This window comes from Empidonax traillii, unplaced genomic scaffold (assembly GCF_003031625.1).
Source record: "Empidonax traillii isolate 1590-97213 ecotype Southwest subspecies unplaced genomic scaffold, ASM303162v1 scaffold105:size1093405, whole genome shotgun sequence".
NCBI classification, from domain to species: domain Eukaryota; kingdom Metazoa; phylum Chordata; class Aves; order Passeriformes; family Tyrannidae; genus Empidonax; species Empidonax traillii.
In genome coordinates, this window is record NW_020955298.1 from 171,417 (window position 1) to 185,995 (window position 14,579).

Below are 14,579 nucleotides of genomic sequence, written 5' to 3' on the forward strand. Positions count from 1 at the left end.
GCCGAGCGCTGTTTGAGATGGCAAACACTGCGGGTCTCCGTCAGTGCACTTTGTTTCTGCGCACATCTGTCCTCGCAGGAGACACCACCAATTAACTTGGTCTTCCAGAGGAGCCACCAGCAACTGTGTGGAGCCACTGGGAGAGGCAGGAGGGCTCCTGAGTCCATCCCTGTCCCTGGGAGCACAATCCCCACTGTGCAGCTGCTCCATCCCACACTGCTGCACACGGTGACCCTGGACGTGGGTAAGACAAAGCCAATATATGATTATGGGAAAATACCTCCTTTTTCCTTCTGATAAACACCCAGCCATGCCACGGAAATCCAGCTTTGGGATGCTCTCTACCAGTAAAGCTGATTCTGTGTCGGGATATATATTAAAAAAAAAAAAAAATCCAAGTTACTAATACTCTTTTAAACTGTAATCTTTAGAGATCTAATCAGACTTTCTGCATCAGATAAAGTAGGGAGATGCACACACAGAATCCAGGGTGCATTTGCCTCTGAAGGCAGCGTTCAGTCTGTGTGTTGCGTTATGGTATTTGCATAAGTAGGTTTCCAAAAACCTGGGAAGCCTGGTAGGCTGATATTTAACATATCCATGTGCATATTCTGATCTGAGACAGCAGCTAGCTTCCAATTGAAATTTCTGATGAGAGATTTAAACAGAATAAAATGAGCCAGAAGAGGCATGGTGATTTAGCAGAACCCCCTGGCTGGGGAGTACCCAGGAAGGGCACTGGGGGCTGGCAGCAGTGACAGGAACCTGCTCAGGTGCATGGAACTGAGAGGGGGAGTACATTAAAAAAGTGGGGGGAAAAACCATCCCAGTCTCATCAACAAGATTTAATGAATCTAAACCTGCAGGATAAAGTGCATATGGTTAATAATGTGCATTTCTGCACTACTTGCTGCTGCTACAACGATTCTTTCATAAAGAGACATAGCATGACTTTAATGCTTTTATGTTTAGAAGCCTCATTTCTGTCTGTAGGAATTTTCCCAGTCTTCTGCAGAAGGTCAGGCTTTCTTGCCAAAGAGAAGAGAGGTTTATCATGTTTCTGTGTTCTTAATAATGTAAATTCACAGGATTAAAATCTAGTTTGTGCTTTCTGCATTTCCTTTTTTTTTTTTTAAAGGGAAACCTGGGAGCAAGGTGGATGTCCCGGAACTGATCACAGAAGCACAGGACAGAAAGAAACCCCAAGCTTGGAGGCAGCTTTGCAAGTCTGAAGCCCGGGGTGCAAGTCACTTCAGTGACTTTCACAGCCCCGGTTGAAGAACATGGGTTTGCAGGATCAGGCTGCCCAGATCCGGAGCTGATAAGCCCATGCATGCGGAATACTTCAGGCTAAATTCTGCCTGACCTTCCCCAGCACCATGCCTCAGGCAGGCTCTCTGAAAGCAGCCATTTGAAGTCAGAGAAATCTGGGTCATTGACTTCAATAGAAACTCTGATTAAGGAGGGGATGCTCAGCTCCTGCACCTTTTTCCCTCCTCCCTTTTGCTGCAGCTCTGCCTGGGGATGGGCTGTTTTATTCTGTGCTCGTGGGTGCTCTCCTGTCTCCAGTAAAACCAATGCCAAATTCCAAAATCAAACCAGCCTGAGCATGTAAGAACAGCTATTTCTAACTGTCTTCTTGCAGCATGCAAGCCAAAAGTGAGAAAGGAAGAGGAATGGAGTGCAGAGGAATAAATGGAAGGATCAAGTTGTTTTTCCCATTGGCACCAGCTGGGAGTTGTCCTTATTCAGGGGAAGGTCTGACTGCAAAACAGGCCAGCTACTCCCTTATCACTTGTCTCAATCCAGTCCTGTCATCTGGCTGCTTGCACCTACTGGGCCTAAATAATTTGCCAAGGCACCAAGGGCAGGAGGTGCCTGGAATGGCCTTGAGAGGCTGGTTAATGCTTTACAAGGGTAAGGTTGCTTTAAAAAGCATAGCAGAGTATTTGTTCCAAAACTGTAGTCATCACTGGGAGCCACACTTGCTGAGTTCAAACCAGGTCAGCTGCCCAGGCAAGTACATGTATTTGATCTACTGTCATGGTAAAGGCTGACTGTAAACTTTGGCAGGGAAAATTATTAATCTTTCAACTCTCAGCATATAAGCAATGACTGGTAATACCTATTTTTCTGAGAACTGGAATGCCTTTTGGAACCACCCCAGATTACTTAAGAGAAGCTGCTCTGCCATCGCCCAAAAGCAGTTCCAAACCTGTCTCTCCCACGTTCAATTAGACTTAAAAAAATTTTTAAAAAATTAAAAAATAATAATTATAAAAAAAAGGCGAGGGCAGCTCATGGTTCATTCAACAGGCATTTTTGCTCTTGTGAGGAGCCACGGCAGCTCACTCAGCTGCACCCCGTGGGGACAATAAACATCCATTTCTCGGTAATTCAGCGCTGTGGGTAGCAGCTTTCACTTGGAAAGCCAAGCAAGGGCTACATCCAGAACCTCTGGGAAGGGGAGGGAAGTGGGGGGCAGGCGTTGCTCCTCAGTGCCTCCCAACCTTCTCTTCAGAAGCAGCTGCCTTTCAGCTCCAGTTGGGTGTGGGTATCTGAGTGTTCTCATGTGGCTTTTCATGGACCTCTGAGTTCTGCGTCACAGAACGGAGCTGGAAATGCACTGCCCTCCCAGGCCAGCCTGGGAACCTTCCACCAGAAGGAACTTTTAGAACTAAAAGGCTGAATCTTGAGCCTCTCCAAATTCTCTCAATTTTTTTTACTCAATCCTTTCATCCGTTTCTTTGGCTCCCAAAGGGCTGAGGTGGAGATCCACTCAGTGGATAAAATAATGGGTATTTAAGGTACTGTAAACCATTTGCTTTTCCAACCTGTCCTGTGCCTTGACCCAAACACTTGTTCTGCATTATTTATCCCCTCCAAACTGTAGCTTGTTCTCTGTCCACCTACTTTTGCAGTTCTTTTCTCCAGACAGAACCTGACACAGGAATTAGGTGTCAGTGGCAGTCCAGCTGTGGCCATACACATGCCTGACCAGAGGAGGTTTGCTCAGCCTTGAAAAATTTCTCTCACTGCACATCCAGTATTGGCTTCTGTTTAACCCTGAGACAGAGAGGGAAAAGCCTGAATTCTTCAAACCAGTCTATATTTAAATACATACAGAGCTCTAGATCACAAGCTGTGTGATACCTGTGTCCCAGCACAGGAGCAGGTGTCTCTCCATCTACCAGTATCCACATTTCTGCTAAGCCATGATTGTTGTATTGTCTTCTATCCCCCCTTTGATCCCACTCTGGAACATACTGGTCAGCTGGATGCCCAAAAAACCCTTTCACTCCAGCTTTCTGCATGGGGAAAGAAAACTGCAGTCATGTTTCCAGGAGATATTTCAGGACAGAATTCCCAATTTCCATTACAGGCTATGCCAGCGCAAGGGGCAGGAGGATGGGAACTGCTGCAAAACAGTGAAGAAAACACATCTTACAATCTGTGCTGAAGGTTTGGGGTTTTTTACCTAAAACACGCAGTGCCTTCTTTGTGAAATGCATTTAAAATAACTCGGGGAAGGGAGGCAGAGGGGAAGGGCGGGGACTTAATACTGAGTTTTAAACGAAGGGGCATGAGCAGATTTAGATCCGAGGGCAGGACCAGGTGCAGGCCAGGCCAAGGGTCACCCAAACGCGTCACCAGCTGTCCCTGCTGTCCCTCCAGATGGGAGATCGCGACCTGAGCGCGGCCTCTGAACCGCAGCGCTGCCGGAGCGGCTTCGCCCCCGCGGGAGCGGCACCGCAGCCCCCCGAGGGGTCACCGGGGCCGGGGGGGGCTCCCGACACACAGAGCGCACGTCCCGCACGGTCCTGCCGGTGGGGTCGGCCACGGGACACGGCGGGGACACTGCGAGGACAGGGCGGGGACACGGCGGGGTCACGGGAGGTGACACGGATGGGGGGGGTGGCGCTGCCGCGCCGGAGGGGTCGGTGCCGGAGCCGCCGCTCGTGCCGGTGGGACCCCCGCAGGCGAGACATCCCCAGCAGGGACACCATCCCACCGCAGGACACCCCCATGTCGCCAGAATAACCCCCCCTCCCCTGGTAGGACACCCCGCAGAGATCACACTCTCCCTCCCCCCCCACTCCTTCCCGGCAGGACATCCCTGGCCGGCAGGACCCCCGGCCCCTTCTCCCAGCAGGAGCCCCCGGTCGGGGGCAGCCCAAGGCTGGGGGTGTTTTGGGGAGGCTGGGTTTTTTTGGGGTTTTTTTTGGGGGGGGGGGGGGTGTCTGTGCGCGGGTCCCGCCATTGGCCCAAAGTAGGTCACAGCCCGCGCGCGCTCACGTGACAGCCCCGCGCGCTCCCCCCGCGCCGCGTGACCGGCGGGGTGGGGTGGGGGGGACACGCGTGTCCGTGTGTGTGTCCGTGTGTCTGTCCGTGTGTCCGTGTCCTCACCCCTGCCCAGCCCCAGCGGCTTTGCGGGGGTCGCGGGGTCGCTCCGTCCCCGTGAGCTCATCCCCGGGGAACGCTCCGGGAAAGCCCCCCCAGCGATGCCCGCGACCCGCTGGGCAGGGCACGGGGCTGGGGTGGAAACCAGCGAAATTCCAGCTGGAATCACCAAACCCCATCGTGCACTGGCGATGGGTGTCATGGGTGCTGTGCAGGGATGGGTGTCCGTGGGTGCTCAGAGCTGTGCAGGGATGAGTGTCTGTGGGTGCTCAGACTTTTACCAGGGACTCCCAATCCAACACCTGTCCAGGTGGGATGGCCCCAGGGCTGTGGTCACCTGGCAGTCCCCAGCCCACGCTGTCCGTATGGCACCAGAGATACCTCACAGCAGTGTCCCCAGCACACCTTGGTAGAAGGACCCCTGAAAAGTATAAAGGAATTTCAGTTTTAAAATTGTCTTCTCAAATTGTCTTTGCTAAAGAAAAGAATCGAATTAAAAAAAACCAAACCAAAACAAAAAAACCTCTTAATGGTACATTAACCGATGGGTAATTGGTTTGAAAAGAGTAGGATTTTTGGGCCATAAAAATGATCCCACTTCTGCAATGGAAACAACCAGGAGTGGTAACAGAAAAATGGGATGAGATTGGTTTTTTTTCTTAATAGGGAACCCATCAAGATAATTTCTATACAAAAACTAAGTAGCTGCATAGTCTTTCATAAGCCATAAAATAAACATTTCATGGGTGAATGCTCAGCTAAGAACACTTGCCAACAAAGAGTATTTTGGTTGGAAAATGGAGAAATTCAGGTAGTGTATCATTAGCTGTGTTTTGTCTCAGTTGGCCTTACCTGGACTGCAGCATGTAGGGTCAGCCAGTGGTCAAAATAGCACGGAGGAATTGTAGCCAGTAAAAACTAGTAACTAGTAGGTACAGACAATACCATGGTGTCCTGACAGTCTGGAATTTAGGCTACTTTGGAGGAAACCTGCCTGTGTGGCAAGGCTGGAGTTAAGTTACTGCTTCTGTTGTAGTGTGAAACTGAAAATAACAGCTCAGCACCCTGCTCAGGTACTCATTCTGTTCAGCTTTTCTGGCATGTTCATAAGTCAGGAAGAGTTGTTTTGGCTTTCTCACCCAGGAGATTCCCAACTCCTGGGTGTTGGGAATGCAGGGTCTGTAACTGTACCCAATGCTCAGTGTCTGGTTCTTCCTTTTATTCCACTCTTGCACTGATTTACACAAACTTTACCCCATTTTGTGTCAAGCAGTTGAGGCAGTGCAGGTTTCCTGTCGTTCTGTCCCATTGAAAATGTTTCTTTCTGCCTCGAGTTGCACCCTGAACTAGTCTTCTTACTGGTGTTTCCCAATATCCCCACTACATTTACGTCTTCTGTTCTCTTTACTCCTCTTCCCTGCTTATCATATCTGCTAAATGTATCTATTTCTCTTTATACAGCATAGAACAAACATTCTGTACCACATCTGCATATGGATTGGCAATCGCCCTAATCTTTATGTCACTCATCTGTACCTCTGTAATTAAAGGTTTCCAGTAACCAGCAATTTGGCTTTCTGAGGCAACGTTGGGATGTGTACAATCATTTAATAATCCAGTGCTTTTTTTTTTTTTCTTGGTTAGGTGACCCTTAAAAACTCCTGTGCTGATACTGTCACACTCCTGCTCCAGTCCTGAGCCATGTGGCATCTGTGGCATCCAGAGGTTCTCCACAAGCCCTGCTCAGCTGTGCCCTCAGTCTGTTCGTGTCACTCTGTCTCTGGTTCTGCAGGGCCCGATGGTCACAATCACCAGTCTTCAGGTTTTCGGTTGTGCCAGTGCAGTTTTATCGATTTGAATGTACTTTGGACTTTGATTAGTTGCTTGGTTTAGCCAGATCATTTGATGACACACTGGTCAGTGCACGTAATTATAGATCACGGAATCATGGAATATCCTTGGAATTCTTGGAAGGGACCCACAAGGATCATCGAGTCCAACTCCTGGCCCTGCACAGGACACCTCAACAATCCCACCATGCCCGAGAGCATTGTCCAAATGCTCTTTGAACTCTGGCTGTGACCACTGCCCTGTTCCCATGCCAAATCACCCTCTAGGGGAAGAACCCTTTCCTAATATCCAACCCAAACCTCCCCGACACAGCTCCAGCCATTTCCCTTGAGTCCTGTCACTGGTCAGACATAATAGATACGTAACTCACACTCAGGGCAGCTTTCTGTTCCTCAGGCAGCTTTTATTTCTAAATACTGGGCAGTTCATGCACATAATTTACCTTTATTTGCTTATAGGGAATACCTATGATTATTTATATTTGTTAACGGTAAAAGAACTGTCTTTTGAAGAAAGAGTGACAATTAAATATAGATGGTAAAGCTTTGAAAAATGGCATCCAAAAAAAGACAGGTGGGTGACCAGTTGACCATCGGGGTGCATCAGGAGGAGTGTGGCCAGCAGGTCAGGGAGGTGATGCTCCCCCTCTACTCAGCCCTGATGAGGTCACATCTGGAGTGCTGGGTCCAGTTTTGGGCTGCTCAGTACAAGAAAGATGAGGAGCTACTGGAGAGGGTCCTGTGGAGGCCACAGATATGATGACAGGTCTGGAGAATCTCTTTTGGGAGCAGAGACTATGGGAGCTGAGCCTGGTTAGTCTGGAGAAGATCTTATTAATGCACACAAATATCCCCAAGGCGGGTGTCAGAGGATGGTGCCAGACTCTTTTCAGTCGTGCCCAGCAACGGGACAAGGAGCAATGGCCATAAGCCAAAACACAAGAAGTTCCACCTCGGCATGAAGACAAACTACTTTCCATGGAGGGTGGCAGGGCCCTGGAAGAGCTGCCCAGGGAGGGTGTGGAGTCTCTTACTCTGGAGACATTCCAAACTCATCTGGACACATTCCTGTGTCACCTGCTCCAGGTGTCCCTGCCCTGGCAGGGAGTTGGGACTGGATGATCTCCTACCCAAAGGGTTCTGTGAGATGGCGGGGGCCAACCCTGCCTGCGGTGGTGACAGCGCTGCCACCCTGGGTAGCGGGTACCTGGGAGAGAGGCACTGGGAGCTGCGGGAGCCCCAACCAGCCCCGCAGCCCCCACGGCCACTTCCCTCAGACCCCGGTGGGAGCCCCGCACCCGCCGCCCACCCCTCACCCAGCGGGGTCCCACTCCCCGTCACGCTCGGCTGCACCGCGTGCGGGGGTCAAACGTGCGGGGCTCGTTAGCATCTCATTAACATCCCATTAACATGTCATTAACGCATTCCTCCCGGTTACCGGGGAGACACGGGGCGGGGGAAGAGCGGCTGAAGGGGGGTCAGCCCGAGGTTTGGGTGTCCCCCCCTTCACGTCCCTCACGGTGCTGGCCCCGCGCGTGCCGGGGCGTGGCCTCGCGGGGTGGGGAGGGGGCGTGGTCGCCCCCGGTGTGGGCGGGGCGCGCCCGGCCCGCCAATGGCGGGGCCGTTACCGGGCGTGACGTCAGCGGCGGCGGCGGCTGCACGTGCGCGCGGGGCGGGCGGGCGCAGAGCGGGCGGCGGGAGCGGCGGCGGCGGAGCTGCTGCTGCTGCTGCTGCTGCTGCGCGACGGAGGGGCCCGACCCGCAGCCCGGTCCCCGCAGCCCTGTCCCGCGGCGCCCTCGGCGGCCCCCATCGCCACCGGCCCCGCGCCCGGCTCTCCGCGGCGCAGGAAGAGGGGGAAGGAAGGGAAGGAACCGCTCGCCGCGCAGCTGCGCCCCCCTCCCCCCCCACACGCACCCCCTCCTCCTCCCGCCTCGCACCGACCATGTCGCGGCCGCTCCCGCTGAACCCCCCGTTCCTGCCGCCCACCTACGGCGTGCTGAAGTCGCTGCTGGAAAACCCGCTCAAGCTGCCGCTCGCTCACGAAGACGGTGAGGCTTCTCCCCCGGGGGGCAGCGATCGCTCCCTCGGACTCCCCCCCCCGCTTCTTGGGACCCCTCGGCGGCCGCGGCGCCGCTTTCCCTTCTTTTCCCAGCCCCCACCCTCGGGGATTAAGCCCCGGGACGGTTCGCTCTGCGGGGCCCGACCTAACGGGATGAGCGCGGAGGGCGCTCGGTGCCTCCTCGGGCGGTGTTGGATGGTGGGATTCCCCCCCCTCCCCGGTTCCATCCCAGACCCTCCGACAAACTCCGGCCCCGATTCCCCTCCGGGGTTAACGGGAGAAAGTTGCGGGTTCCGCGGGGAGCGGAGGCACAACCGCGTATTGCCAGGGATCCAAACCAGGGACCCTGGGGAAGGTCTTGCAGAGCCGTAAGAGCTTTCTTCCTGTATCCTCGGCTTCCCGAGTCCCATTCCCAGGGTTTCACCGGGGCTTGTTGCGTGAGGTTAAAAATAAAACACCGCGAGGGCTCGGTGGTTTTGACAGGAAGCTTTTATCAGTTGGGATTTCTTGCAAATCTCGTAGAGAAATCAGGCGATTCGCTTGCAAAAATGCGTATAGGAATCACTGGTGTTTCAAAAATGGGGAAGCCTTGGTTAAACTTTTTCTTTGCTTCTACCTTTGAGTTTTTCCTTGTCTCTTGTGCACATCAAAATCGTGTTCTGTCAAGCCACTGTATGTTGGTAACGTTAGGAAATGCTGAATTTCAGGGCTGCTTTCCTTGTGAAAGGACCAGCAAGATTGGGACTTTAATTTAGAAACATGCCAGGATAACAAATTCTGGGTATTTTAGTTTAAGACTGTTCCTTTTCAGTGGAATACAGTAACAGCTTCCAGTTTGCTGGGGTATTTATACTCACTTTTAAGTCTGTTGAGAACTTACTGAAGCTGACATTCAAAGCCATGCCTGCAGTGGAATTGTTAGCTAAAAATAGAGGGAAATCTCATAAAACATGGTTGAATCCAGCAAAGGTGCTCAGTTGGCTCAATTCTCTTATCAGGTAGAGTGAATCAGTTTTTCTGAAGGGAGTATTCCTTTCTTACCACCTGTGAGTGCAGCAGAAATAATGGAAATGTGGTAGCTAATATTTTAATTACTGAGCTCTTAAGTTTTTATTATGTTTTTTTTTTTTGTTGAAGCATTCAGTAAAGAAAAAGACAAAGAGAAGAAGTTAGATGATGACAGCAGCGGTACCACAGTCCCTCAGTCAGCTTTCTTGGGTCCAACATTATGGGACAAGACACTGCCATACGATGGAGACACTTTCCAGTTGGAATACATGGACCTGGAAGAATTCCTCTCAGAAAATGGCATTCCACCCAGCCCAAACCAGCACGAGCCTAGCCCACACCAGTCAGGTCTCCAGCAAGCTACCTCAGCATCACCTTCTGTCATGGACCTCAGCAGCAGGGCTTCTACTTCAGTCCATGCAGGCATGGTGTCGCAGAACTGCATGCAGAGCCCGGTCAGACCAGGTAAATCAGCCCTAAGAACTTCCCTGTGGGATTTGGCAGGAGCCCTCCTCCCCCTGTAAATCTGTGCCTCTCCCTGGGCACTTGGCAGGCAGCTCAGAGCCCATAGGATTCGAGTCACTCACACTCCAGAAAATAAAAATAATAGCTCAGTTATCGCTAACTTGCTCCACCAGGATTTTTGTTTAAAGTATATAAGGAAGCTGTGGGAATTCCCAGGAAACTTCTTTATTTGTTGAGAGCATTGCTGTTAGCATGTAAAAAGACCAGAGAATGGTGTAGATGCCATAGTGTTAAATGAGCAGGGCAGTGATTTTGGAGTTAAAGCTCCATGCTTCCTATTTGAAATTTTGGCCATAATCTTACTCTCTATTGAGCGAAGTAAAATTTGCCACAGGAACTGAATTTTGGAACTACATTATAATCTTGCTTAAATTGGCATAAACTGAGTGCAACTCTGACCTGAGTTCATAACTTGCATCTGTAGTCACCTCAAGCTTAAGAAAACATCATGGAGTCCAAGGTCTGGTTGTAATGTACAATTCCAACCCATTTGATGTCAGTGGAAGTTTTCTATTAGTTTATTAGCACTTGAGATCATCCCTTTAGAGACACAAGTATGAATCCAGAATAACTGCTCTGGCTTGACACCAGCATGGCTGAGATCATGGCCAGTGGAATAGTGTCAACATTTGAAGTTTGGAAAACATGAAGCTTTGCCTTTTTTCTTTAAAGAAAAATAATAAAAAAAATACCGCCGAGAGTGACTTATTTATTGTGCTCTTCTGCTCACACGAGGTGTGCTAGAGCAAAGTGTGCTCTTGGCAGCAGGAAACCACTCCTCTACTTCTGCTTGATCGTTTGCCATGCTCAGCGTGTGAAGTCATTGTCAGAATCATCTGATAAGGAGGCAAAATAAATAAATAGAAGGACAAAAGTTGTGGAGCAGGATGAAATAGAAAAGTCTGTTGCAAGGCTGCAATGTTCCTGTCCCGTTAAAAAGAAATAAAACACCCTCCAAAACCTCTCAAAGCTGTCAATAGACTCCTTCCCCCCCCACCTCCCCCCCGTCAGAAGTGTGTGTTTGGTCATGGATTTCATTTACTTTTACTTTATGTGAACTTGACTTTGCTTTGCATTTCAGTTTCAAGGCTTTTCATAGTTAACTAATAACTTATAAGAGTTTCCAAAGTTAAAATATATTTGGAGTTGGCAAGAGCAGGATATAAAACCTTTTGCTTTTTCTGAACCAGCTTTAAAAATAGTGCCTATATGCCCCACCGTTTTCTGTCGCATACACACACACAAAATTAAAAGCAGATAATCTGTCCTCATTCTCTTTTTTTTCAGAGGAGCCTGGTTACAAGCCAGGCTGTTAACGATCACCTGTCAGAATTTATTTGTAATCAGCTGTCTGTGTGACTTTTCAACTCATTGATTTTTTTGGCGTTTTTTCCTGAGCCATTTGCAGCTCAGGGTTACGAACTTGCCTTGCTGTGCACTTTTTTTTACTGTTGTAAAAGACGTCATGTCTCTTGGGATAGCATAAAACATCTAAATATGCAGATATTTTTCCCCCTCACCGTTTTTCCTTTGCAAGAATAGAATGTTTTGTTGAATCTGGTTTTTCTAAGAGGGAGCTCATTTCACTTCTTAAATAACGTTTCTTGCCCCCCATTACAGATAGCAACTGTGACTTAATTAACAGTAGTCTGGTTTATCATCAGGTCGTTGAAATTTTTATGTGCTGTCATGCGAAAATATTACTTTGACAATCAGCTTTGAAGAGAAGATCTTACAGTTTAGCATTTGAGCAAGTTTGAGAATATAACATATATTTAAAAAAAAAATTGAGTAAAAGTGAGCATTTAGGGTTGTCATAAAAATGCCAAGGCAGATGTGCTGTTTTGAAATATGGAGGTGAATGTTCAAATCATTACAATGGAGCCTTTTGGTTAATAGATCTTAAGACTTTTAAAACAGATTCTTTTTTGAACTACCACATGAAGAAAGAATTTTTAATTGCTGTGAGCTGCCATCCCAGTATGCATGGCTGTTGTGATTTGTATTGTTGTAATAAACCCAGGCAAAAATAGTAGAGAGTATACAATTTCAGTAAAAATCCATTTCATGTGATCTTACTACTTTTAGGAAAAACGGATTTTTTAGGTGATAGTAATTCTCCTAAAAATATTTCCCTGCTGTGTCTTCTGACTTTTGCCTGGCAGTGGCAGCCTGTTAGAGGGTGTGGAGCTGGAGGAAGGGTCAAACCTTCTGTGGTGCTCGTGTCCCTGCTTTAAATGGCTCTGTGGTTTTGGGCATCGGGGCGTCACGTGCAGGTGGTCAGAATTCCCAGCCTGGCTGTGCCATGTCCAGGGGGTGGGAATTCACCTGCACGTGGAACTCCAGGTGTGACTCAGGGACGTGCCTGGGGTGTCTGGGACGCGGATGGGCTGCGGAAGAGCAGCATAAGGAGATCGGATTTTGTGCGTGCGTTGAAACACAAGCCTTATCTGTCAGTAGAAGTGAGTGGCGTTGCCCCAACTTGTTTTATACCATCTCTGGAAACCAGGAAATCTGCGCTGGCATAGAGTGAGGAATGTCACCAGGCTCAGCAGAGAGGTGCTGACCTGGCTGTAGGTGTGACATTACCAAAATCTTCACTGATTTCCCCCTTAGAAAAACCTAACAACAAAATGGTTTTGTGTAAATTTAACTTAATTCTGTATTTCCAGCTCACATTGTCTGGTCTCTGGAGAAATGTTTAGGCTCACCAGTTTATCATCTGCAAAGGATAAAGGATGCACCCACTTCCCATACATTGCTGTTCAGGGAATGCACATATAGCAAATGCTGGGATTTTTTGATGAGGAGGGACACAGGGCAGTGACTGTTGCAAGACTGGAATAATTTATTTTTCACAATACTAATTTAATAATAAAAAATAGTATTTTGATTTATTTTAGCATTCCAGACCAACAGTCGTTGTCATGTGTAGACACATTTAAAACTTCTTTTTTGTCTTGATCTTGGATGCTGGTAGGTTGGTTTTCAGATTTTATGAAGCTTTTAAAGTAACCCATTACTGCAAACACATTTTTTGTGGTTCTTCATCTGGTGCGCACCTCGTGTTGTCTTTTGCCATGTTTTTTGGTGGAATGTAAATTTCTGTTTAACTGCAGAGTCCTTAAGGAAATTTGGAGTCATTTTTAGCTGTTTGTGTGTAAAGGGAAGTTCATATTTTGCAGGTAACTACATGGGTTGTTGTTTTTTCTTCTGGCTCTTTTCCCTGGCGGGGGTGATTGGGGCAGGTACTGTAAGGGGTTTAAACGCTGTGAATTACAGTTCAGAAGCATCAGTCTAAGTCTGGTGAAGGACCCTAATTAGGTTTTTGGGATTTTATGGTATAGATCTGAGTTCTGGGTTTGCCACCAAAGCCTTGGATGTGGGGCTGTGTCTTGAGGATAACCAGGTGTTGTTTCTGCCCCACTTCCAGAGGAGGGATGGGGCTGTCGGGTTCTGAGAGAGCTCCCTCCTGCCTTGTGTTCTGTGATGGTGGTTTTCAGTCTGTGTTCCCTGGATGGCTGGGTGCCTTCGACTACTTGCCAAGGATTATTTAAGGAAAGAAAAAAAGGAAAAAACAAGCTTTGTAATCCGCTGCAGAAATATAACTGTGTGCAATATCTGTGAGTTTTCACTTCCAGATAAAAAAAAAAAAAAGGAAAAAAAAATATTTTTGGGGCATGTTAATCGAAACGCTGAGAATTGTTTGCATGTGAGGTGCACTTACACCTCCCACCCCCCTCTAAGAACACAAAAGATTTTTATTAAATGTCGTGGTTTATTTATTCATATAGAGTGAGAGTATCCATTGCCTCTCGCTTCTTGCACAGACACTGAGCTGCAGTGACTGACACCAGGCGGGGCTGGGTGGGTTTTTTGGCGTTTTCTTGGAGCTCTTGTTTGTGACAGGCACAGCAGCCAACTGGGAGAGGTTTGCTCTTGCTCCATCCAACCTCCTGGCTGGATGCTGGGGATGACTTGGTGCAGGGGCAGCCCAAAAAGGGTGTGTGTGCAACACTCCCTGTATTGCAGCCTCCCTTCCCCTGTGTTTCTTAACGTGACCTCCTCCAGCACAGCCTTGCAGTGCGAAGGGCACCATTCCCGGCTTGCGTGCGGAATCCTCCCCTAAGCCTTAATCGCTGTTTACAAGCAGGAAGGTGTCACACACGAGCCCCCCTCTCCGAGAGGCGAAGGGCTCTCTACCTGCAGCACCCAGAGGAGCCGGGAATTTCCCGACCTTTGGTCTCCCACGTGCCGGTGGGAGTGACCGGTGTGGGGTTGGTACCAGCAGCTGCTCCGCACATTGAGCCTCACGTGAGGCTCGGGGTGCCTGCAGGACCATGTGCTCCAGGCATGGATCCCTGCCCTGTGCCAGCCGGCTCAGCGCGGCTCTGCCCCTGCCATCCCCACCAGCCCGTGCCCATGGCGCACCGAGATGGAAGAGCTTCTTCGCCCTGCGCTGCCACAGCAAAGGAGGCTCAACCCGCAGATGAGCCTCACACGCTCTCCGGATCAAAGGGAGATGCAAAATATATTCAGGCAAATATTAAAAATAGCCTGTCACATGATAACAGGGGGGGAAAAAGTGCTGAACGCACAAGGCTCGTTAGTGCTGGAAGCAAGAACACTGTGTCTCCTTCAAGGGAGCTAATTTTAATATTCACTGTTAAATGTTGATTATCGGTTAAATAATTGCTCGACTGCGTGAAAAGACTTGAAGTTAATTCAGAGTTCAA

General features: G+C 49.2%; 1 protein-coding gene across 3 annotated transcripts in view; it reads left to right on the top strand.

Moving 5' to 3' along the window:
- The first annotated feature begins 7,943 nt into the window (after positions 1–7,943).
- HLF (HLF, PAR bZIP transcription factor) overlaps positions 7,944–14,579 on the top strand; it is a 31,626-nt gene continuing 24,990 nt past the window's right edge. For 2 of the 3 annotated variants that reach the window (XM_027882378.1, XM_027882380.1), the window contains exons 1-2: positions 7,944–8,299; positions 9,448–9,783. In XM_027882378.1, coding sequence (XP_027738179.1) covers positions 8,194–8,299; positions 9,448–9,783 — 442 coding nt within the window. In that variant the 5' untranslated portion in view covers positions 7,944–8,193. The remainder of the gene's footprint in view (positions 8,300–9,447; positions 9,784–14,579) is intronic. The other variant, XM_027882379.1, reaches the window with a different exon arrangement.